This window comes from Charadrius vociferus, unplaced genomic scaffold (assembly GCF_000708025.1).
Source record: "Charadrius vociferus isolate BGI_N301 unplaced genomic scaffold, ASM70802v2 scaffold436, whole genome shotgun sequence".
Classification (NCBI taxonomy): domain Eukaryota; kingdom Metazoa; phylum Chordata; class Aves; order Charadriiformes; family Charadriidae; genus Charadrius; species Charadrius vociferus.
This window is the reverse complement of record NW_009649187.1, coordinates 5,650,927-5,675,418: the sequence shown is the minus strand read 5'-3', so window position 1 is coordinate 5,675,418 and position 24,492 is coordinate 5,650,927. Positions and strand designations below refer to the sequence as shown.

The 24,492-nt window shown below is 38.2% G+C and overlaps 1 protein-coding gene across 1 annotated transcript in view; it reads right to left on the bottom strand.

Moving 5' to 3' along the window:
- Positions 1 to 226: 226 nt before the first annotated feature.
- Positions 227 to 24,492, bottom strand: part of TM9SF3 (transmembrane 9 superfamily member 3) — a 39,498-nt gene continuing 15,232 nt past the window's right edge. The window contains exons 4-14 of the mRNA XM_009888750.1: positions 24,258 to 24,335; positions 23,188 to 23,319; positions 22,490 to 22,656; positions 19,670 to 19,764; positions 17,525 to 17,655; positions 8,674 to 8,813; positions 7,015 to 7,083; positions 6,774 to 6,920; positions 6,257 to 6,340; positions 6,057 to 6,133; positions 227 to 1,575 (exon numbers count right to left, since the gene is read on the bottom strand). Coding sequence (XP_009887052.1) covers positions 1,508 to 1,575; positions 6,057 to 6,133; positions 6,257 to 6,340; positions 6,774 to 6,920; positions 7,015 to 7,083; positions 8,674 to 8,813; positions 17,525 to 17,655; positions 19,670 to 19,764; positions 22,490 to 22,656; positions 23,188 to 23,319; positions 24,258 to 24,335 — 1,188 coding nt within the window. The 3' untranslated portion in view covers positions 227 to 1,507. The remainder of the gene's footprint in view (positions 1,576 to 6,056; positions 6,134 to 6,256; positions 6,341 to 6,773; positions 6,921 to 7,014; positions 7,084 to 8,673; positions 8,814 to 17,524; positions 17,656 to 19,669; positions 19,765 to 22,489; positions 22,657 to 23,187; positions 23,320 to 24,257; positions 24,336 to 24,492) is intronic.

Here is a 24,492-nt window from a genome sequence, read left to right as displayed (position 1 = left end):
AACAGCTTTCTCCACAAACAGTTTGGCCAAGAACCACCTTTTTGGGCTGGTCATCCACTTTGGAGCTGTATTGTACAATACAGTTGTAAGCAAATTCTAAATTCAAAGCATGGGGTTTTTGGTATTTGAAAACCACACTAACATGGTATAACAAAACTGGCATTCAGCAGTATTGCCTTTTCAAACATTTTCAACTGCAAACTCATCTATTTTCACAATCGGAACATTTTTTGTCTGAAAAGTTTATTTTTGTTTTCTGAACACTCTAAAGCAACTGTGCTTTTGATGTTACACAAGTGTCCAGATAGGATTAACAAAAATTAAAATGTTCTAAATTACAAATTTAATTCCTGTAAGAGTTTGAGAAAGGAGATAGAACAGAAAAGCATGACATACACACATTGTGAAGAAACCCCAACTTTTCATGCAATGGCAGGCAAGATGTAAAAAGCCACCCAAATTCACACATTTTTACACCGAATCATCAGAAAAGTACTCTGTAGTAAATCTGTACATCCAAATACATTTGGGATCTACACCTAAGTTACATTATTTAATGTTATATACACTTATTACCCCTTGTATAATGTCTAAAGGAAAATCTTCATTCAAACCCAAACCAAAAAAAATAATGCAAGACTAACTTGGAAAAAAGGAGAATCACTTTAGACATTCAGTTAAAATGTTGGTTCTGTTTTAATCTAGACCTCGAAGTGTTTATTAAAAAAAACAAACAATCCTCTTCATTTAACATTTTGCTTTCTAACTGTACAGTAAATTGCATTGCAGAGAACAAATCCCGTCTTCAAACTGTATTTTCTTTGGATGGATTTAAGATGTAGCTGGATATTACTTTAAAGATAAATAAAGGGAAGTTGGTCCAACTAGAACAATAGCTGATATATTACATGCATATGGGTTTTTTATATATTTTTAAATTATTTTTTAAACAAATGAATGTAGGGTATATTTGATATCGCAAATAAACCAAAAAGCACCTGGAGTCAAAATATAAAACATACCTCCTATCCTGGCAATGGCAGTAAAAATCAGAAGAGTAATCTTTCTGGAACGGCATTTTTACATAATTTAGAAATGTTAAGTACCAGGAAGACTACTAATCAAGTAGTTTTAGCAGCCAAGTTTCCCTCTTTTTATTGAATGGAACAAATGCTTTAAATAAACCGTTTGTCCTCTTCACTGAAGAGAGCTAGTCTATTCATCTTTAATGAGCTAGGTTTTTTGTTTTTTGTTTTTTTTGGGAAGATTAGCCACGTACTGTAGTAATGCCTACTGCATATAATCCAAGCATTTGCTGTGAACAGTTGGAGAAAGCAGTCAGTAAGAACCTAGGATCAATGAAATAGATGTTACTTTAAGCCATCCACAAAATGGAGACCCATATAGTGCCCAGTGTTAAAACCCAAATCTCTTCTCGCGCTTTTTGTTGTGCAAGTTCATCTCCATGAAAACAGGAGCTGATCCATAGTTCAATTTTCTCTTTTCCTTAGTCAATTTTCACATTAGTGTAGATTTTACGAACAAAGGCACTTGTTCCCATGTAACCAATAGCTCCTGCAAAATAAACCGAAAATATTGAATATGTTAGAGCCGATCATCAAAATAAGCCAGCTATATAAGACACGGGCACTTAAACAGAGGAAGTCACGTAAAGCATGCACTCTGCACACAGAAAATTACCTGCAATACTTGTTCTCAAACTCTAATTATCCATGCTCCCAGTGAACGTCTGGCAAGAACTCCCCTCATCTAGCAATCTAAATCCATTAAGCCATCTTACCAAGAGGCCATGCTCACTTGGCCTCGATAAATATAGCAGCCCCCCTACTGCTGCCAATAACCGGGTCCCTTTTTCTGAACAGAGGGTAAAAAACATACAATCACCCACTCTGCAGGGAAGGTGGAAGGGAGGGCGGGTTTTTATTATAAGGTACATGCCTTCTGGATGAGTGTTTTATTGGCAGATGGCTTTTTCCTTCCCACAAGGCACAAATAATAATAGATCCCCATCCCAGGAGTCTTAGAACTCCAAGGAGGTCTGTACAAAGAGATTAAACTAGTAGCAGTTAGTAGTTAAAGGAAATTGCAACCTGTGGTTTTCAAATCAGTAAGAGTCATGAGCAGAGTATGCATTGTCACAGCAGTAATAAAAGAACAGGTCACTGCGTTTCTGATAGGGGCAACAGTTCATGCTAAACCCAAAATACTGTTGGACTAAGAACACCTAGAAAAATGAAAGAAATGCACTGGACCGAGACTTCTTGGAGAAGGAGATTCAGCGACCTACCTGGTCAAACCCAGAACCTCAGGTTTGCCAGGCTCAGTAAATACTGTTGCCTTAGGAAATCCGCAGGGAATACCCCAGTGCTGCTTCTTAATCTCTTCCAAGCAAAATGAGAGTAAATCAGCCTTGTGGAAGTCAGTTTGGCCAACTCTCAGGTTACAAGTGAATTTGAAAAATCAAGCAAGAATTAGAGAGAACTGCGGGCCTATAACTCAGTACAGATAAGAGAACTCCTAACATCAAACACTTGGATGCTCAGTAAAGAATGGATTCTAAACAGATTACTTTTGCTTCCCCAAAGCAATAAAGAAAAGCCCAGAACAAAGCATGAAACAGTATTTTCAGTGATCTGGGATGCACCAGACTTGCATAAGATGTGTTAAATACAAAAGCCTAATCAATGCTAAAAAAATTCTGCCAAAACTTCATTTTTCAATAAAAATATAAAGTTTTTTTGCTTTTAGAAATGAAGGCGACACAGATCTGCAGTTAGCATTGCTGACCTGGAGAACTCTTTAAATCCTGGGGACTGCTCAGATAATTTGTGAGGTCAGCCATTAAACTCACACAGTATTTTGGGCTTTTGGGGGTCTGAAAAGCAACATTTATATCTAATCAGGAAATCTGCACCAGGCAAACCTGAGGCATTGTTCCAATGCTATCAGAGTAGTAAAGAGCCAGTAGAGTCAGCCTGTGTTGCACAGCATATCAAGCTATATAAGTATCATGTCAACCATCCCACTGGCCAGCAAATGAGGGATTTGCATTGCTAGCTTGGACAAAGCAGAGTTGGATTAAAACAAACGCAGCACACGCGAGATCAGGTTGCTGCCTGCAAGCGTTAAGTGTGCTGAGGGCACAGCAGAGAGGACTGGCAGTTCAAGCAGAGACCAGTGCAGCCTTCTGACAGACCCAAGCTTGGGCTGTTCAGAGGAGGCGATGCGAGCTCGGAGTCATACAGGAGCACACACAGATTCTTCTGGAGCCTGTTAAGAAACTCATTGTCTGTCTTATGCAGTAAATAGACAAAATAATGGCCGTGGACTCCTGTTTTTAAGACTCGTCATGTTTTGCCTGTTAAAGCAGACACTGCCAATAGATCCAATGCCCATTTTAGTTGCTAAACTCAGATACATTCCAGAACTTGTTCTTTGAGGGTTTCTCCGGTGATGTGATGCCAGATATCACAGAGATTTGGGAGAACAAAGCACGAATTGTGTTTCATTTGGGATCTAGAGAATGTGTGCATGAGATGGAAGTGAGGGGGAGGAGGAGAAAGTAGCAGTCACATGAGACCACAAGCTCTCAACCCTATAAACAAATCATAACCTATTCTGAATCACAGGAGCCTTACCCATGAAGGCCACTAATGGCCAATACCCAAGGCAGGGGTTAAGCCTCAAGGCTACTTTACAGCCATTGAATAAAACATGGGGTGGGGATAGGGAAACCCTAGACAATGACAACTAAAGAATGTCCTCCTGAAACAAATGCAGGACAGTTGGCTCATTTGAATAAAAAATCCATAGTAAAAGGAAAAATTTTATTTATTTATTATAAACACCATCTGATAAGGTCTTTAACTTGGTTATGGCCTATATCGGTTTAGCAGAAATAGATTGTAAGCGTGTTTCAGCAGAATAAGCAGCTTTTAAATAAAGAGAAAAATCCAGATAGTGAGGAAGAGCAACCACGAAACAGAAAAAGATTTAATTCCCATCTATATCTTCAAACCAATTAACACTTGCTACAGTTGTGACTTTGTAAGCACAGATTTTCTTTAAAAAGCCCTTCAATCATAGCATTTATCCGGATGCTGAAGTGTGGTATTGCAAGAGGCCTTTCTATACTACCTAGCCCCTAAGCCATCCACTGAGCTGGGGAATAAGTTTTTTCTTTTCTGTCATTAAGAAGGAAAGCACGAGGAGCTCAAAAGGTTTGGAAGTTCTCATGGGCTCCCTACTGTCCAGTCCCAGAACTTAAATGCTCTGCAGAGGGCAGCAGACTTTGTGGATCAAAGCATCCCATCACATGTGGGATTTGAGTTCACTAGGCATTGTTAGGGGCACTAAAACCAGAGTTGGATGATACAAGCCTACACAGAGTTTCCCTGTGGCTGCCTTGGATCCCAACTAGTTCATCTCATATCCAACTGTGTGATACTGAACACGCCCATTCGGGTGAGCCTCCAAAGCACAGCTCTACACACTTTTCACAGGAGACGTACAGTCAGTAGCACGCACACTGCACAATTCTCTAATACAAATGTCTTTGTTAGACCTCAATGGCAGCAAGTTCCCTAGACAAATGCTTTTTGACAGGGGATTTTTTTTTTTTTCTTCCCTCCACGTGCTGGAAATGGGAGTTCTTAGTAAAAAGGAATCTCACAGCTTCTCTTCCAGCACACTTAAAAAGACAAAAAGAAATCTCAATAGAACTGTGGAAATAAAGTTTAGTATGTTAAAGTATTTTCTGATTTTGAGTAAATTTGGATTTTACTCTAATATTCCATCAAGTAGTGCCCTACCACGACAAGAAAGCATTCGACAATCTTCCTTTTCCACGTTTAAAAAAACATTTTAATTACAAAAACTGGTGGGCAATCTTGGCTTCTGCATCATAGACATTTTAATCAATACCAGCCTGAGCACTTTAAAAAGAAAAGATTAGAGCTGAAAGTATAAGCCTATTAAAGAAAAAAATGGCTGCAAGACTACCAGAACAGCGGGGAAGTCTTGTAATGTGCCAAGAACCTGATGAAGCAAGATTAGATTGTATGAGAGAAAAGGGGAACAGGTACTCAGCAGTTAAAGAGGTGAGTTCCCTCACCTTTTTATAAAGCATTGTGAAGTTACCCACCCTCTTGTGATATCAAGAAATGTATATTTTACAGAAAGTACGTTCCTGTAAGGCATCGTGTCTCAAATATCTAACTCAAAGAAAGCCTTCCATGAGAACCTATAGGACTATTCATTCACTACTAAGAAGGAAAGTATCAAATAAGGTTCACACATAAAAAGCAAATAACAGCATAGGAAAGTGCAAAAGAACCGAGTAGCACTTTCTGAAAGTTATACAGCAAAGGACAAAAATAGAGCTAACAGGTGAGCAAGTAGATTTGACTTTATCAGATTACCTCCATGCCGAGAACTTTTCTTTTCTAAACATCTGCCAAAACAGATCTTAAGAAGCAATGAAATCCAGTTGCACACAGGAGCATTTACCTCCCGCTACCTGTGAATATTCCAATACTTATTTCTCAAATGCTATCCTGAAGTGTCAGTCCTTCCCGTTCTGGTCACCCTCACATATACATGCCACAAGATACAGATGGTACTGTCATCAGTATTGCAATACCATTGATGCCTCAATGGGTATACCTAGCTCCCTGTCTTGGAGCAACAGTAAAAACTCCGAAACAAAATGCTAGTGTGGACTCCAATTAATCTGGAATTTATTTCACAGAATTTCTTGCCAAATATTGAGTCTTTCAAGCTGTAACTAAGGGTGAAGTTCTCTGCACAGTGCATAATTATCTTCCTATCAAAAGATGCAATCCAGAGAAATCTCCTATATTAGGCAGAAAACAAGTATAAGCAGAGAAGTCTAAGATTCTTTTTAAAGATTGTAAGCTTTTTTGAGCACATCTTGCAGACGTACACACTGCACCACCAAAACGACAGAGCTAAAATTGGAAACATGACAGTCTGAAAAATTCTGATAGAAAGCTGTCAATATATTTGAAACTTACCACACATTATTCCCAAAGCTGTGCTAAATACTGCCATATAACCAAAGTAAAATGATGTTTGAAACAAGCCATACATCCTGAAAAAGAAAGATAGGAATTTATACTAGGTATTTTCCCTAGTTTTTCTCAACAAACTTATTTGATAATCTGTAATCTGATAATCAGTAATCTGATATTCAAGCACGAAAACTACCACTTACTTTGTCTTGAAAAAGTAGTAGTAAAAGGAGTACATGTAAACATAAATCGCAGTTGAAGCCGCAGAAAGAAAGCTTGTCCATTGCCTGAAAGTAAACACGCATGTCCATCATATATCTAACCAAAAGGCTTCCCAAGAAGATGCAACAACGCACTAAAACCTCATCTGAAAATAAAGTGTACTGGTTCTACAGACTTATTTAACAATTATCTACACATTGTCTGCTGTAAGTGACAAAAGCTTCTACAGCAACAGCTACCACTGAGACCAACCGATGATCCTTCTTCATATTCCCGTGTGCCTTGGCGTATTTTTTTTTTATACTTACATACATGCACACACAGACGCACATGCACACAGAAAGCTCCTGTACAGAAAGGATCCAATAACTGCTTTTATTCCCTACAGCTAAAATCTGGACACAGGACACTTTGAAGAGACCCATCTAGACTGAAGAACATCACGTTTCTATAAAACTCTCACAATCTGGTTAACTACGCAGATAATGCAATACTTACCACCTGTAATCCTCTGCGTTTAGCAGGAAATACGTACAAACGATAGTCACACAAACTGTCACAATGCAGAGGATAACCAGAACCAACATCATAAAGCCATAAACATAGTAGATCTTGTAAGCCCAGAATGAAGTAAAAATGAAATACCTGAAAAGAGCAAACAGAATATGCAGATGATATTGTAATTGAACTTAGATTTTTATAATTTTTAATCAAATTGGCGAATAGCTGACATACTTACATTTCAATAAAAATTGATCCAAAAGGGAGGATTCCACCTAAACAAACAATAACAGCTGGCTCCATGAACCTGAAAGATATTAAGATTAGTGCAGGGACAATTTTAATCTTTCATTTACAAACATATTAAGACATATAACCAGATAATTAATACAGCACAGAGAATTATTTAAATGGCATATTAACAATAACATTTCTGTCTCATACTAGCATATTAGAAGAAGATTCCCCCCAAAATGTCATGTGTATGGAAAGAAGGAGTTTTTCTTGGGGCAAGCTGAAACAAAACATACGCCTCATGCCTACCACCTATGGGCAAAAGGTTAGGCATATAACCAGCCTTGAAGGCTACAGAAAGAATCTCTCTTGCCCAAAAAGGGCCTAAGCCATCAAGCCCCATTACATCCAGCAGCCTTGAACGAAGGCAGTGAAAACTCAAAGCTGTTGATAGCTTCAAATACAGCAAAAAGCACAAAGAAAATTCCTCCGGGTAATGGTTATAAAATTAAGGACCAGTGTTTATTTTTAATGCTATACTGAGTCACGAGCCTATGGCCGAAAATGAATGCTCAGCTACCTGTAGCTGATACTGCCAATTACTAAAGATGACCTCTGTGTAGTACTTGTGATGATGCTGAATCTAGCTAGTAACCAGTGATTTAATTCGCAGTTTCTTTTATTATTTATAGGGAGACTTGTCTAAGTTGACGGTGTGCAATTTCATCATCTTCAACAGAAGTATCTTATTTCTTTTTATCTGTCATGCTGATCCAAAAAAAATCCATCAGATTCCCAAGATACAGGTCACAATATAAATCAAATCCTAGCATCTGAGCTGCACAACCCGGCACTAACGAGACTAAGTGTGCCGCACTTCCTGGATATCGCGGGTGTACACGTTTCAGTGCCTCCTTCAACTTTGTCTGTTCCATTCCTCTGAACAGGGAAAGCAAGAAAAATCTATTAAAAAATCCTCTAAGGAGATTCTCCTTTCCATAGCTTGCTGCTTCCATCTCAGAATTAAATTAATAGGAAAAAGTGACTGCATTCATGATTTTCCAAAAACCCAAGTCTACTTTTTGAGACTAGGCCCCCACCCCTTTATATTCACTTTAAAAATAATAAAGGCTTATTCACAATTCAAACCATACACCTGGAGTATTTTAGGCTCTGTGCCGTCAACAAAAGTGCAGAATTGGGAACAGCATTGCAAACCTCTCCCCACCATCACCCTGCAAATATGACTCAGCTTGTACACGGACACCATTAAACAGAACAGTTCTGCCTCCGAGGCACATGCAATCCTAAATCTGTTAGAGGCATTAACTAAAGCAAAAAGGTTTAGTTTCAAGATACCCATACGAGAACTGGGTTGGGACCATCCTTTTTACAGAAGAGACTGAAGAGCATTTCAGGCCAAATGTGCATCAGTGATTCGGGACTGTAAAATCTGCTACAACTACTAACCATTAACTGCACTTGGTGTTTTTATTCAACAGAAAAATCGTATTAAAGAAGCGTCAGTAGAGGTGTTCTTCTAGACACAACTCAATTTAAGTAACGAATTTATTCTAGAAAAACTTTTAATGATCACATCTGAAAAGTCATTTTGAATTTAATGAAGTGAATACATCTAGTTAACGTGCATGCTTGTCTTTACCATTTTTTCTCTGGTATGGGACGAGGCACTGCATTGACACGACATGGAAAATTAGGCTGTCCTGACAGATTTCGGCCAAGAATCGTACCAACGAGGTTCAATGGAAGAATGACAAAGAAACAAATGCAGCACACTGCCACCTGTAAACAAACAAAAAAAATAAACAAAAAAAACCCAGGTATAAGATGACAAAAGAAGATAACCAATCCACTCTGTATATATTAGTCCTTAGTAGTTGTTGCTGTAGAATCATACTCCTACTTCCAAAGCTTTAGTCAATATACATCTGTTTTATCAAATGGAAGTATTTTTTCCTGAGAAACTTCCTAATAAACATTATTAAGTATGTTTTCTTGCATCAATTGAGAGAACAGAACCATAACAGATTTTTTTACTGTTTTCATCTAATCATTATACTCAATACATTGCAAAGGAATGACATGGAAGTCTTCATGGTACTTCATCACAGAAAACTTTGTCAAACTTTTGCAGAGTATGCTTTCCCTGGGAGTTAACATTTAGCAGTTAGGCAGCTGCATACAAACCCACAACTGCTGGGTGCAAAATTTTTAATCCAATCCAAAAAAGAAACCCAAACAAGAATTGCAAAGCCATGTCAGAATGCTACCAGTCCAAATTTTGGAGTCAATTTTCTCCACTATCAACCAACTGGGTAATTAAGAACACAAAGACACAAGTATGCACAAAGACACTGGTACACACGGGTACACAATTTAGAAGCACAATGGCCCTACTTACATATAGTAGTTAGGTTTACACACAATGCAGCAAAGTCAAGCCAATGTTCCAGCTCTTTCCAGTAGAACAGCCTCCCTAAAATTTTACCATGAATCATCTTTTTTCCAGTATACATATGTAGCTCTACTTTTGCTATTCCTTGAAGGCAACATATTTTTTATCTTCCAAAACAGGAAAATTTGAAGTGTTCAGCAAGACATTCTCTACTCATAACTCATCAGCACAAAATGAATTCGCGTTAGGCAGTTTGTTGACTTCTTGATATTGATAACTAAAGACAGAACAGTTGTCTGTAATGCAATAACCATAGTTCTGAATACTGACCCTGCGACCTTCTCTATGCAAACATATGAAAATACTGCCTTTTAAAAGCACTATTGCCTGAGGCTCTGTGTACACCCTGGTGCCTCCTGAGAGAAGAAGCTATATTCCTCTTTGACTCCATCAGAACACAAAGTCCATGGCAGCAGATTAATCCAAAACAATGGAGGGAGGACCAGGTCCAAGAGCCACACACTGACTTGTTTAAGAAGCAGTTACTCCAGGATAAATAAAGGCTGTTCACTTATGTTATACCTACAGAAATCTACCGCAAGCAGCTCAATGCAAGAACCACTAGGCTTCATGAGATGAGGACCTGCGCTACATTAGCTCAATACAAACTTAGCATTAAGTCAATCACACCAGATTAAAACAACACCTGACAAAAGTCTGTGGGTTATTCCTCTATTACTGGCTTATCATTCCTAGCCTGGGCCAGATATGCATGGAGAACATTGCCGGGGGTTGGATGGAGCAAGCCTTCACGCTTCACAGAAGGGTACACCAAACGGGTGGTCAACAAGTGGAAGCACTATCCAAACTGCTCTGTATATCTTTGAGGAGAGGCTACTAAAGAACTACATCATGAGCCACTAAAATATGACGCTTCAGTGGTAAATAAGGAAAAGCTAAGTAGTATTTATACTTGCCAATAACAAAACAGATTTTACACAATTGATACATCTTTGGTATCTCCCATTTATCTTCTTCTGTTACTGGAAAAAAGCACAGGTAATCAAGCATAGTGTCTTACGTAGGACACTGAGGTTGCCTAAGAATAAATTACAGGAGACTGTAATTACAACTCACTCACTTAATGGATGCAGGTTCTGCACTTGAAAATTGCTCAGTCTAAAAGAATGAGCAGATGAGAATTTTCAGAGAAAAACATCAAAAAGTATCAGAAACATCAAAGAAGAACATCTTGAGTCCTACATTGACTAAAAACCTGACTAAAAAGTCCCAGCTCGTTTGAAGTGCAGTGGGTAAATGAGACATTCAAGAATTACGGCCTGGACAGGATCCAAAGGATTTCCGAGCTGACCATACTGAAACCATCGGCAAGAAGAGCTTGCTCAGCTTCCTGCCTGGCAAGGACCTGCAGCCACGGCGGGTGGCTCCTGTCCATGGTGCTCCCTGGTGCCCCAGCAGGTAGGTTTCAAACCTGGCTGTGGCAGGAAGCTCAGACACAGGCACCATGAAAGGGCATCTGAACTGCTCATCCAGCCACAACTGCACAACAGTGCAGTTATCAAGGTGTCTGTAGCTTCGTTTCTTGATTTCAGAAATTACCCCTGATTGGAGACAGCGGTAGAAAGTGAATCCACTGCTTTACTGCAGAAAGAAACTGTCCAGGAACAGCCTTGGGTTCCAAGCTCACCTGGAACAAAACTTCGTAGCTTGTAACTGTCCATCTTGCAAAACCCATCTCCCATAGGCAATCCCCACTGAAAGAATATAACCTCAGAGATGGAACCAAGCAAGGACCATCCAGGCCGAATTACTGATAAGCTGGCAAACTCCTAGATAAGGAAAGGCAGTTGATAGCATCTCATTCTAGTGACACCAACTGCAGAGCTCAATGGCTTCAAATCAGGTGGGCAAGGAGTAGGCCCAACTGGCTCCCGCAGGGCATGGCTGTTGTGTGGTCCGGGAGACTGACTCAGCAGCAGCTTTGAAATCTAAAGTGTTTATCTGCATAAAACAAGCTGAGACAGACCAAGGTTCCTTGAATAATGGCTTCAGTAAGTACTGCCAATCTGTCCCCAGTATGCTTATAATTGGCATCCATCAGAAAACCTGAGTGCTTGTGGTTTCATTATCATATCAGTCAAAGCACGACTGATAATGGTGTAACATTCTATTAACCATTTGGCTGAAAAATGAACTGATTTCAGACAGAACAGCTAGCATCTTCAGTGAAATCTAGTACACAGCATTAGGTAAAGTCAGTGTTTTGTTAAACAATGAACTGCCTGTCTTAATGCTATGCTATGTTCTGAGGACAGCTGGAACTGAAGTGCATTTTTTCCTTTTTTTCCTGGCGCCATTCAGGAGTCTAAAAATTATCTGAGATGATTTTGCAGTGTAAAGGAAGCCCAACTAAGCAAGCAAGCAGAGACCATAGTGCAGGCTCAGGAATTCTGCTAAGCTGTCCAAGCTGATCAAAACGTGAATCTTCTGTCTTCTGAGATAACTCCACCTTGGTGTCAGCAACCTGCTGGTCTTAGTAGGTTGACCAATGCAACCAATGCTAGTTACAACCGGCACAATCTGCGCTGACCTCACTAACATCTTTTTTTATGCTTTCAACTCTGTCTGACTCCAAGATAGTCGACCTGCTCAGATTGATGCTGAAAATTGCTTTCTTCATTCTTGGTAGTAATAGTCTTATCTGGATGCGAGAGATGACTGGAGACAACTAGCTTTTCTAGCTTCTGAGTTTTCAGGCATGTTCCTCTTCATTTCAGATCTGAGGTGAAGACACCGCTCCCTCCCAAACTGAACAGGTACTGCCTGTTGCCACTGATGGCAAGGGCAGTGATGATACGGCCTGGGCAATGCCAAAACCTAGAGAGTTTAAATACAAACTGAAGCAAACAGAGGGCACTAGGGCACACAAGTGCCTTAACTGAAAAAAGAGAGGAAGTTATGAGATTTCTGCCTCAAAAAGTTTTGGAGAATGAGATTACAAAGGCAAAAGCAGCTCAGGTACTTACTGGCCTCCATTTCACCATCACAAATGGTAAGAGGAAATGAAGGCAGGACCAACACACAGACGTGCTCTGCACTCCCGCAGAACCACCTCCCTACAGAGGTCACAGCTAACATACTCAAAAAACCAAACCCCCAATAACAGCTGTTGCATGACAGGCAGAGATGAGAAAGTTAGGTCTTAGCGTGCCGTTTAAGACAAGTATTGCTGTAACATCAGCCAAATTAAGAGAACAGTTTTAACTACCAATTCAGAAACACAAATTATGCGAACAGGCAAATCTACTACATCTACAAACCCAGTTTTCCATCAAGCAAACAAGCACAAGTTCTCCATAATCCATACTACTGAAGACAAATTACATGAGTTTTTCTACCAAGCCAGTACATTAAAACATACCTATTTCATTTTAACTGTTGCATTTTTGTTGCACAAATTATCTCATTTATACACAAGCATCTGATTTAGTTTGTGGGTTTTAGTTGCCATAGAAAAGATCGTACACCTCACCAAACCTGCATTCTTTCTAATCCCTTTTTGTTTTGTTTTGATGGGGAAAGAATATTCTACTGCCCTTGACTGAACGTGCAGGATTCGGTTTTCCTTATTTGAAAGGAAACATTGTCAAGAGGGATATAATTTATGTTCTAGTGCCATGTGTTTCATATTTTCTGACAACTGTAGATTAAACTTCATTCAAAGGTGATAATTAAAATTTTTATGAGCATATCTAATATTAAACAGCTACTGGCAAGCTATGGTGCCTTGACTGCTTAATGCACAAGGGAGAAAAGCAATAAAAATTAACTGTCAAAGCAGCAGCTTGATCTTTCCTGTCAGATACCAAAACTGCGCTCTCAGTCATGAGACTCTCCCCTCATATAGAGGTTACTGAATCTGTGCAATGGAGCAGCTTTCTGCACATCATCTGCCCAAACATTATACAGAATAAGAATAGAAGGCTTCAAAATAAAGCATTATTAATTTTATCACAACTAAGTTGTTAATCTAGGGTGCTGCTTTAGGTAATAAATTGAACTGTTGAAAATTTAGGCAGAACCATTAAGCTGCATCTACTTTCAGCAAAAAATGAGTTTTCTGACCACAGGTTCCACAGTCACTTTCAAGCAATCTGAGGAAGCACCCTGTTGAATGTATATGATTACATTTTTTTTCTATTTTTAGCCAGATGTATTTCCTTATCTGGCTCAAGGCATGAAAATCTTTGGCGATACCTGGTCCTCCCTTTTCAGCAGCAGACAACACTCATATCAACTTAAAGCTGTCAGGGATGGCTGCAGCCTGGATTAAGCTATCTGTTGGAGAGAACACTTTTTTTTTTCTATTTTTAGCCAGATGTATTTCCTTATCTGGCTCAAGGCATGAAAATCTTTGGCGATACCTGGTCCTCCCTTTTCAGCAGCAGACAACACTCATATCAACTTAAAGCTGTCAGGGATGGCTGCAGCCTGGATTAAGCTATCTGTTGGAGAGAACACTTTTTTTTTTCTAGTTTAAACAAGGTATAAAAGATGCAAACACTAGGATCTCGATCCCAAGAGAAATTCAGTGTGCGTAACCTTATTTAATTAAATCATTAAAAATGCATACTGGAAACATTAGCCACACAGGAACCTACTGCTCAAACAAAACAAAAATGGTACATTTTAAACAGTTTAATAGAAGCTGCACAGATTCTGCAGTCAGAATATTACATTAGTCATAGCAGCCTTAATGGAAATCTTTAAATTATGTATCACACACAGAACAATGTAAGCAGTCACAACTTACAAAATGCCAAAATTAAGATGGTCCCTTCAAATTCAATCATGCTGTACCCTCTAGAAATTCTGCATTACTTACAAGTATTTCTGCATAGAACTACCACCACACTCCTCATAAAGGCGTATGGAGAGGTCACTTCATTTGCCATTATTTTAAATTGGTTTGAATTGTTCCATGCTCCATATACTTCAAACACAACAAAATAGAAAGACGATTGATAAATACACTGAAAAGACTGACAAAAAATCAAGAGAAGGTAAGTCAAGGTGTACACCACTTTCAGAGGAGCTCTATGTTCACCAGTAACAGGATATAATAAATAAAACACCCTTAAAAAAAAAAATCAAATTTGGGCTCCAAAAGAAGAAAGAATTAAACAGTACCCACTGCATTTCTATAAAGGTGAAGAGATGAGAGAAAAGATCCAGACTTTCATATCCCCTTCATATGCTTAGGGAGTTGAAAGCTTTAAACCATTAAGTTTTAAAAAGCTCTCATAATTGAATAAAATCTGTCTCATTCTTTATTGCATTTTGAAGGGAAGGGCAGCTGAAAGATATCCCAGGGAAAAGACTAAGCCTTTGGTCAGTGTCATGGTGTATGTCACTACAGAAGGTTTGTCACAGTGTGGGTAGACAGCCTGCATGTATAACCAAAAGGGCTAAAGGCAGAGTCCCAAGACTGAAGAATGATTTCAGAAACAAGCTTTGGATCTTCCCAGTCCCTGCCTCATCTTCAAGAAGATCCCAGACATCGGGAATGAGATATACAAGGTGAACAAAGCTTTGAAGTTCCAAACAGACTGCGATGACAGTGAGATGTATGAAGGTCCTGAAGAGCCCAATCAATTTGAGCATTTTAAGACAAAGCATGGAAGAGCAGATACCAGGTACATCAAAGACGCAGCAACTGTGCATTAGGTTGGATGTCTTGGATTTCACACTATCAGCTGCCCTTACCTGCACTCCATAGAAAAATCTGTCTGGAGGGAGGAACTAAGTCACAGAGAGAAAACTACCTAGCAGTTCACTGGGAAGTGGCAACCCGAAACGGGCAAAGCACAGGATGTCATATTTAAGCATAGTCTCTTAGCAACCTTTTCGCTCACAGACTTTTTTTCAGCAACTCAAGTTTCTGCTTTCTCCAGATTTACAGTAGTCAAGAAGAGGTGGTAATTCTTGCCAGCAATTTAAATCAAGGAGGGTGGTTTCAAGACATGCCAGAGTAAAGTAAGTAGTTTCTGCGTTCTAGTACATTTAGATGGCAGACGTTTTATTTCCCCAGGAAAGCAGCAGCACGTTTGCACTAGAGAATTCTGGAAGTTTCTCTACATTGAAAACAAAGGTGGAAAGACACAAAGGTATCTTATCTATAAAGCCAGAGGGCTTCCCGGGGACTTCAACCTGAAGCATACACGGTCATTTCAAACAATTTTCATTTCCTTCTGCAAACCAGCTTCATTAGCTGATTTGAAGTCATTAGAGCGTTGCTTATTCTGATGAAGTTTCCAATTCATAACCTGCTCCCACTAAAAGTCTGCTAACTCCACTGAAGTTTTATTGCCACAGTCATAACGATTCAAACATGTTCATAAAATCTTGAGATCATTAAAATCACTGTGTATAAAGAGTCCTAACATCCTGATTAAGTGACCCCTGAAGATTTATATTCCCATTTGCTTTTGCATGTACATGTTTCCATGATCTTAATACAAATCAGTTGAACAGATTTACAAGACAAACTTCAGCACAGGTAGAATTCCCTTCCCTCAGCACTCCTGACCTCCAAATGGCAATACAAGTGAGAAATGTGATATCATAAATACTTGCTCAGCAGTAAAACAGAGCCTCTTTACACATATCAAAGATCAATGTTGTAAACTTTTCTGACAGTATTGTACATGGCTACTGGCTTAGGAAAGAAAAACCAATACAATATTCCTTTGGGGCACTGACTGACTAATACAAACATATCCAGAGATAGAATTTTAGTCTAATTTCTTGAAGAAGAAACCCAGAAAAATAAAAGTTTATAAACATGATTAGCTTGATATTTTATTTAGTGGTTTTATAACAATGACTTAAATGTAAAATGTTGGTATTTAGGCATTCATTGAAAATACTACTAATAAGGAAGCAACTAGAACCAGCAATGTACATGTAAAGACTCCTCCATCAACAGAAAAATTATTGAAAGCCTTTTCCTGAAACTGAGAATTGCCTCTCTTTTTATTACCATTTATGATTTCTACCACATTCATTCATTAACAATGCGTTCTTAAGAAGTATTTTCAGTCATATACTGAATTTAATTATACCTCAAGTAACACAACTTGTAAGTCAGAACTTGTGATACTAAGCTTCATTTTGTGGTAGATTTAAACTAGGAAGAAATCCAAGGCTACTCAAATGTCTCTGAATAGACTGAACAATTTAACATATCAAAAACCCCTGATATGCAAAGAAGGTAGCTATAAAAAAAGGTTAAATCTCAAGTCAAGAAAACAAGTCTTCCTGAACTAAGATATTTTTGGAGTTAACAGTGCTAATGCATAAAATTAGAAAAAACAATTTTATGATGCATATTTCAAAAAAATTCTGCTCTCAAACAATGCAAACAGAAATTCTGCCAAAGTGCGAAGTGATTATTTCCTGCATTGTATTCACAGGGTTATTTGAGGTTACTTGGAAGGGCCATGACAACAAACAAAAACCCGACAAAAGCCATGTGAAGCAAGAGAAGTCATCATGATTAAATGAGAAAGTAATCCAACCAGGATTGTTTTCAAGTGACATGGTTAATACACAGACACAAGACCATAACTGGATACTAACTACCACTTCACAAAGTGAAAACAGTGACTCATTTTCGTAAAGCCAGACCTTGTCAGGACTTCTCATCTCATATTGTTGGCTGATTTTTTATTTTTATTTTTTTTCTGCTTGACTGCAATGATTTGGAAGTAGCTTTTACTTGGAATCCTGTATTGCATTTTAGCTTATAATTAGTTTGCATTGGCCATCCAGAAGAAAATCTGAGTTGCTAACGTCCCATGTTGTTCTAACACTAAGCTTAAATATAAAGCAGAAGTGCCATTTAAGCAGAGAGAAGACTTGTTGGCATCCAGTAGCTGTTGCTATTGTGATTAAAACGAGTTATACTTGAAGCACCTTTCTAACTAGGAAGCTATTGACTCACAATTGTATTTAGACTAAAATGTAGCTTTCCTGTGTCTACAGTGGTGTTTAAATTCTCCAGTAAAAGACTCACCATGGTTCCAAAGGGTATAGCTCTTGAAGCATGATAATAGATGGCAATGAAGTTAATGAAGAAGGCAGTTCCACACACCATTGCTGGAATAAGGAAGGCTCCGATGAACATCTGCTTTATCCATCGCCTTCCTGTAAGAAGGGACATTCCAGTGGGACTAGTGAGATACAGTGTATTTTGTTTAAATAGTTATCAACAAGCTCTCCAGAATTTAGGGGTTTGACAACTTCTCCCCCAAAAAGGTGAAAGAAATAAGTAACAACATACTACATCGATACAAGAGCCAAGAGTAACTAATAGTTTCATATGACTCCTGGCAACCCACAAGACGCAGCACATTAATCAATTTATTAGGCCAGGTGAAAAGACAGGAAAAGGGATACAGCGTGAGAACATTTCGGCTGAAGAACAGCATATGCTGACTAAGCTGGCCAAAGAAACCAGGGTACGAAAAATAGGTGTATATGTAAGCTGCAGATTAATAGAGACAGCAATAGCAGTGCTGGCCCTGTGCAGAACCTGCTCACACCCTGAGAGCAGATGAGAGCTGCTCAGCACTGCTCCTGGCACAGCTCAACACTACGGCTGCTTTTAGGCAGCACCTGCTCCGGGTTGTCTTGACCCAGCTAAGCTGGTTTCATACATTCAGGATGCATTCAAGGAACTGGCTATCCCTGTTATAAAGCAAAATGCCACAGCATTTAATATACAGCAAAATTGAACTCAGACCTCTTCAACAGCAGAAATGGTGGAAGGAAAGCGATTTAATATACAGCAAATTTAATATACAGCAAAATTGAACTCAGACATCTTCAACAGCAGAAAGGGTGGAAGGAAAGGGATTTCTAAACTCCAGGCATAAAGAGAACAGCAACACTTGTTAGCAGTTATTACTAAGTTCAGAGCTCCCTGAGGAGCTCAAAAAACCCCTCTTGGGCAATACCATAAGAATTTTCTCTGTCTGTATTCCCTTTACTTTCTATGCTCTTAAATATTGTCTATATTTAAATTCTATACACAATAGATGCATCTGTAATATGTACTAAATAAAAAAGGCACAAAATTAGCATATGCTTTTCAAGACCACTAATACGTATTTTCACCATGATGAGCCAACATAATCAGCATTTCAGTTTGACACGTTTGATCTGTAGAAAAAAAAATACAAATCTGGCTGAACTCTCCAGCATAGTACATTTTAGAAGAGCAACCCTGTTTTACCTAGATCTGTTTTTCTACAAATCACTAGGTTTATACAAGCCACATGAAAAGAAACACCTAACGTCCAAACTCAGAGTGGATTAGAGTGCAGCTGAGACTGACTACTAACAAGTATGTCATGCTAAAAAGATACAAATTTTCTTTTGCAAACTTACCGGAATTACTTTTTCTAAAGCACTGTAGAAGATTATAGATATTGACTACTCTTTTATTGCAGCATAGGGAATGGATGAAGCTAGCGGACTGCAAGGATGTTAATTGGTCATAATTCAGAAGCATAGTGGAGAGCACTTGAAGACAGCCTGTCCAAATCTGTTATGTCAATTTTATCGGGCTTCTGCTCTCTACTGATATTTTGAAGTTGCTAAGTATAAAGCAGAGCACGTACTGGAAAGTAGAATAACCTTTTGAAGATGCTATAAACAGTTTTCCCCATCCACACTTAATCGTTTCGCAAGTACTGTATACTTCATCCTTTCCACATTAGTAAACATAACCTCCCCCCAGTACCTATGGAGGAGGGCTATGTAGGAGTCATCTGGAGAAGATGACATGAACTGTTTAACAGCACGTTACAGAGGGAGAGACTATTACACCCTCTGGATGTCATGAGCCAAACAATTACATACAAGAGTATAACAAGCAATTCACAAGACACAGCTATTAACAGTTCTTTAGCTCTTATTACTTTTAAATTAACCAAAGACTTCAGCTATCTTTAGTTACAAAATGCAGCCGATACTGAATAGGAAATAATATGAAAGTTAAATATACTCAAGATATTTTCTGTTTATTAAGAATTTAATGGATTCCATCTGAATGACCTGACTCCATGAGGACACCTCTATGTTGCTGCAAACCAGAAAATAGTAACTTCTCCATTTAACAATGTAATGAAAATGCTGAAACACCAAAACAATTTACCTCCTTGTCTAGCATAAAGGCTTCCTCCAAAATATCCATTCACTGGTGATGTTGCAGCATAAACAAATATAGCTGTACTAAGCATTGATCCTCTCCTACAAGAAGTGATTGTTTTGGGAAATGAAATAGAAAAACAAACAGTATTAGAACAAAAGATTACAATAAAATATGTATATTTAGCAGAATAAGTTATTTAATATTTTTAGGTAATGCAAAAATTTACAAGTGCTTAAATTGTAATGTCTGCATAAGAATGAGAACTGTGTGTATCCAAAGCTTATGGCCAAGTCAAATTCAATCTGTGAAAAGAGTTCTGACATACTACATTCTTTTCTAACATGAATTTTTTTTTCACTGGAGTACAAAATCTCACCTCTGATCAAAATACTCTGACATTTGGATGTGTGTACCCTGTGTATAAAGAAATGAACTATTTATATGACATACATTAAGTGTAAGATTCAACTCCTGCCGATAAAAGGTCCTCTTTACTTAACATAAAGGCCAGTATTAACAAAAATATACTGTGATTGTGAATGATGTTTCTGCCATCCCTCAGAAATTAACTTTTAAGATCGAAAGTATTCATCTTACAGAAAATTAGAAAACTTGATTTAGAAACTATAAATACTATAATGAAGCCACAAATCAGCATGGAGTAGTCCACTCGGAAGAGTTTAGTCATTTTGAAATTATCATCTCATTAAATGGTGGAGTATTCACTTTGGCATAATTTTTCTGAAATTTTACAGACAAAGCTAATAATTTTAAATCACAAAAGCCATCTCCAAATACATTTTTAAAAATCATGTCTAAGAATAGCAAGATATAAATGTTATTCATGAACAGAGCTGCTTCCCCATGTCCCTCTGCTACTCTTCGATAGCAAAAAGCTGTAGAAAGTCTTCAGCCAGCTTCCTGTACTTTCCTCAAATTAGTTGTTCTGAGAGATTCCAGACCATCGGCATTTTGACTTTTGATGAACCATTACTGGATGCCTGCTCTACGCAAAGAAGTAATCTTTAGTACAACCCGCTTCCATGACTGCATGGATTGAACTAAGCAAATATACCTGCTGGCCACAAACCCTAAAGGAGTGTTATGCTAACATACGCTTCATAAAAAAAATAAGCAATAGTTCCATTTTAGAAAGCTACCAGTTAGACAGAAACCAATTTTACCTTATCCTAACTTAAGACAATTTAAAAACACATGCAAAAAACCCCAGAAGACCATGCACAGTCTGAAGTGACACATGTTAACCCAGGCTACCTGTAAAATGACCAGATATTCATATAAAATTATCTCAAAATTTCCTATTCTCAAGCTTACTTGCTTCAAATATTGCTTGTTTCAAATATTCTACTGGAAAAGCTTCTCAAAAACACAAACCAGTATTAATAAATTAAGAGCTACCACAACCAAATTTCACTGAGAGACTTTTAGTTGGCATCAGCTGCATGATCCTTAAGAGTTTTAACAGACCTGAAGAACACTGACAGGCAATCATTCGCGTAATTATGGTTTACAGCCTTTTTCACTCACATCACTGTTTTCCTAAACGTAAGAACTGTCTGCACCAGATTTTGTCAATTGTTCCATTACACAACCCGAACTAAACTCGCTTTGAAAGTGATATAAAGGCCTACTGCAAAAAAAGAGAAAGTCCACATATATTTTTAAAAACTACCGTTCTGGCACATTCTACAATTGCCATTATGAACTTACAGCTTTCCTACAGTGCACAAACATTCTGAAATGGTTTCATTCCCTCCCTTAAAGCGCTGACATGCTGTACAATTAAAAATGTGCATGTAAGTCTAGCCAGATACGTAACCATGGGGCACAAGGGGGGAATAGCACCATATGAAAAATGAAAATATGCCAAGACACTGGTACTACAGAGTGGCTTTTTAGACACACCGTTAAAAGGCAGCTAAATTCAAAAACAAGAGTTCTCTCTAGTGGTACATTAGAAGTATTACAACTTGTTAAAATCAACAGGTGATACTAAAGGGAAAATAAAACAGAGATTTGAAGTTGTAGTCATTGTTTAAAACAAAGCACTTGCCCACAAACAAACAAAAAAATCCTCCCAGAATTCAAAGTACGATTACTACAGAAACAGATAAAGTCCATCCAGGACAGCAAAAATCTCAATAAGATAAAAGGTAGAGAACTAGGTAAACCGCAAGTGGTGTGTTAAATTTAAACTTGAGTACTGCTTGCTTCTTCTAAATGAGTTCTCTCCAGTCAGGACTACAGCCCACCTATTGCTGGAAGTTTTACATGCAACACAGGCTGAGCCGTATCTGTTTGAAAGAACTTGGGAAATTAAATCTCCATTCCTGAGAAGACTCATGGAGAAGACCAGCTTAATGCATTGTCAACAGTAAACAGGACTATTCACAACACAGCACACTCCTACTTCAGTCTTTACAGGACATGGCGGGGAAAAGATTAAGAAATATAGTGGTATCTTGTCAGTCCAGATGAAACCAGGAGTTACATACTTACCTTTTAATATTTATTTCCCATATAACCTATCCGCGATGCTGCAGAACAAACTAGGTTCATAACAAATCACGTAATAAGCAAGCATTAAAAGAGTAAAATTAACGAGACCAACTCACAGGATAAGAGTAGGACAAAGTTTCATTACAACTTAAAAGAGCCCTTCTGAATACTACATCTGATCTCGAGGATAAAGACTAAAGGCTCTCAAGCGCTTTCTTCCAGGCCACTTAGAATGCTCATTTTTGTAATTATTTTGTTTAGCTAAGCATTTATATGCAGAAGGCATGGCACAATTATACTTACTCTGTGTATAAATCTTCTATCATTGCAACAACAATGACTATAAGAGACACAGCAAAAATTTGACAACCAGAACCAATAAGTGATGAAAATATCAGAGGATGACTGGATGGTCTAAAAACATCTCCATGGACCTGCTTCCACCCATATTCATCACCTAGATCTCTGTCCTAGGAAAAACAACAAAAAAGATTTTGAATCTAGGCATGACAATTAATGACAAACACACATGCTAGGCATAAATTAAAGGTTTGATTTATTAAAGCAACTTCAAGTGCAAGTATGTCTTCCCTCCTGAATGCATCAAATCTTGAAGGAAAGTTTACTTTTCAGATGCTTATAAAAACAACAAAAATTACTGTCTGAATGTATGATGCAGTAAAACGTATCAGATTCCCTCCCTGTCCCTAAAATCCTCTGAAGTGCTTAGGATTATACACAAGCTTCTATTACACACTTAGAATGGACCTTGTTCAACCTAAGTGTGGATATGAACATTACCACAGTGACTACAGACAGAATTCTGGGTTGCAACCTAGGACCATATTATAAGGAAAACCAGTAACACTTTGAAGATACACATATGGCAGTTTTCTGTCCAATTGAAGAAAGCCATTCAGAACTGCTAACACAATGAATGTACGAAGAGAAAACAATAAGCCTTAAAAAAAGGTTTTAAAAAGCATGAATGCAGATCTTACCATATCATCCATTTCTTCCTCCTTGCTGTATCTTGCATAATCTTTTCGCAAAGTTCGCATTAATATCATAGACACTAGGCCAACCAGAAAGATCACCATCATAAAAGAATTGAAAATTGAAAACCAGTGAATCTACAAAAAGAAAACACATCCCTAAGGTTTAGAAATGTAAATGTGTTTCAAATTCGTTCCAATAAGGATAAATCGTTGCCTAGCAGGACAACTTGTCAGCACTAGCTAAGTAACAATAAACCCGTATTGTAAGTAACACTACATTTGTAGAAAGTCCCACTAAAACTGGCCTGGGAAAGACCATACATAAAACATTTCAACAGTCAAGCTTGCTCATGGCGAAGTTATCACAGCTTAGTGAAGCATCCGCAAAGTTCAAAAATCTGGCTGCACATGCTCCCTCGGTAAAGAAAAGGCAACACGATGTACTGCTGCCTTCCTAGAGAAAAGGTTTAAGCAGTGAAAGAGATGCTCACAGACAAAAAGCCCAAGGAACCATTGATTTACACAGGATCAAAACATACAGGAGCGTTATTTTGCCTCTGACAAGCATATCTGGCTTTCACCGAGCTCCAAAGAGAATCCAAAATGTCTGATTTCAGAAAGTAGTATAGCTCAGTCTACTACCCTTAAGGAGATTACCATCACAGGTTTAAACCATCACAGCTGTTATTACCAATTGGTTTAGGCTAATGCTTTTTGCTTTGCATTTACTTCAGTAAAAAGCATACCTATGACCAATTGCAGTTATTCAGCTAGTAAGTCATTCAGTGTCCCTGAAACTTCACTGCTTCCAATCACATGAATATATTTTCTGGAATTGCCTTGTATTTGCTGCAGGCTTGAAGCTTGCCTGCACATTTACTGAAGCACTCTGAAAAACCGGAGCCATCCTATTTGAGCAACCTACAGTCCTAGACCTGCCTGTTTCATTGTCCTGGAACATCTGGGACATCCAAAAATTCAAAGATGTCATCCAAAAAATCCATGACATCTTCTGAACTAAAGGAACCATTTTGAAGGGATATTTTGTATGGTTGCCTTAGAACAATACATACCCTGTGCTGAAAGAAAGATGGGTCAAGATACTTGTCAAATCGGTCTTCAAACTTCACATCCGATTTCTTCCATTTCACCTAAAAAGAGAAAAATTTGCACTTGAAAAGCTCATTATCACATGTTCAGCTATACTCACATGCAGAAACCCAAAACACATTTTAAAAACCATCCACTTCAGATGTTTTCTTCAATACAAATCTAGGTTTTGGCAAAAACAGTGGACTGATGTTCCTG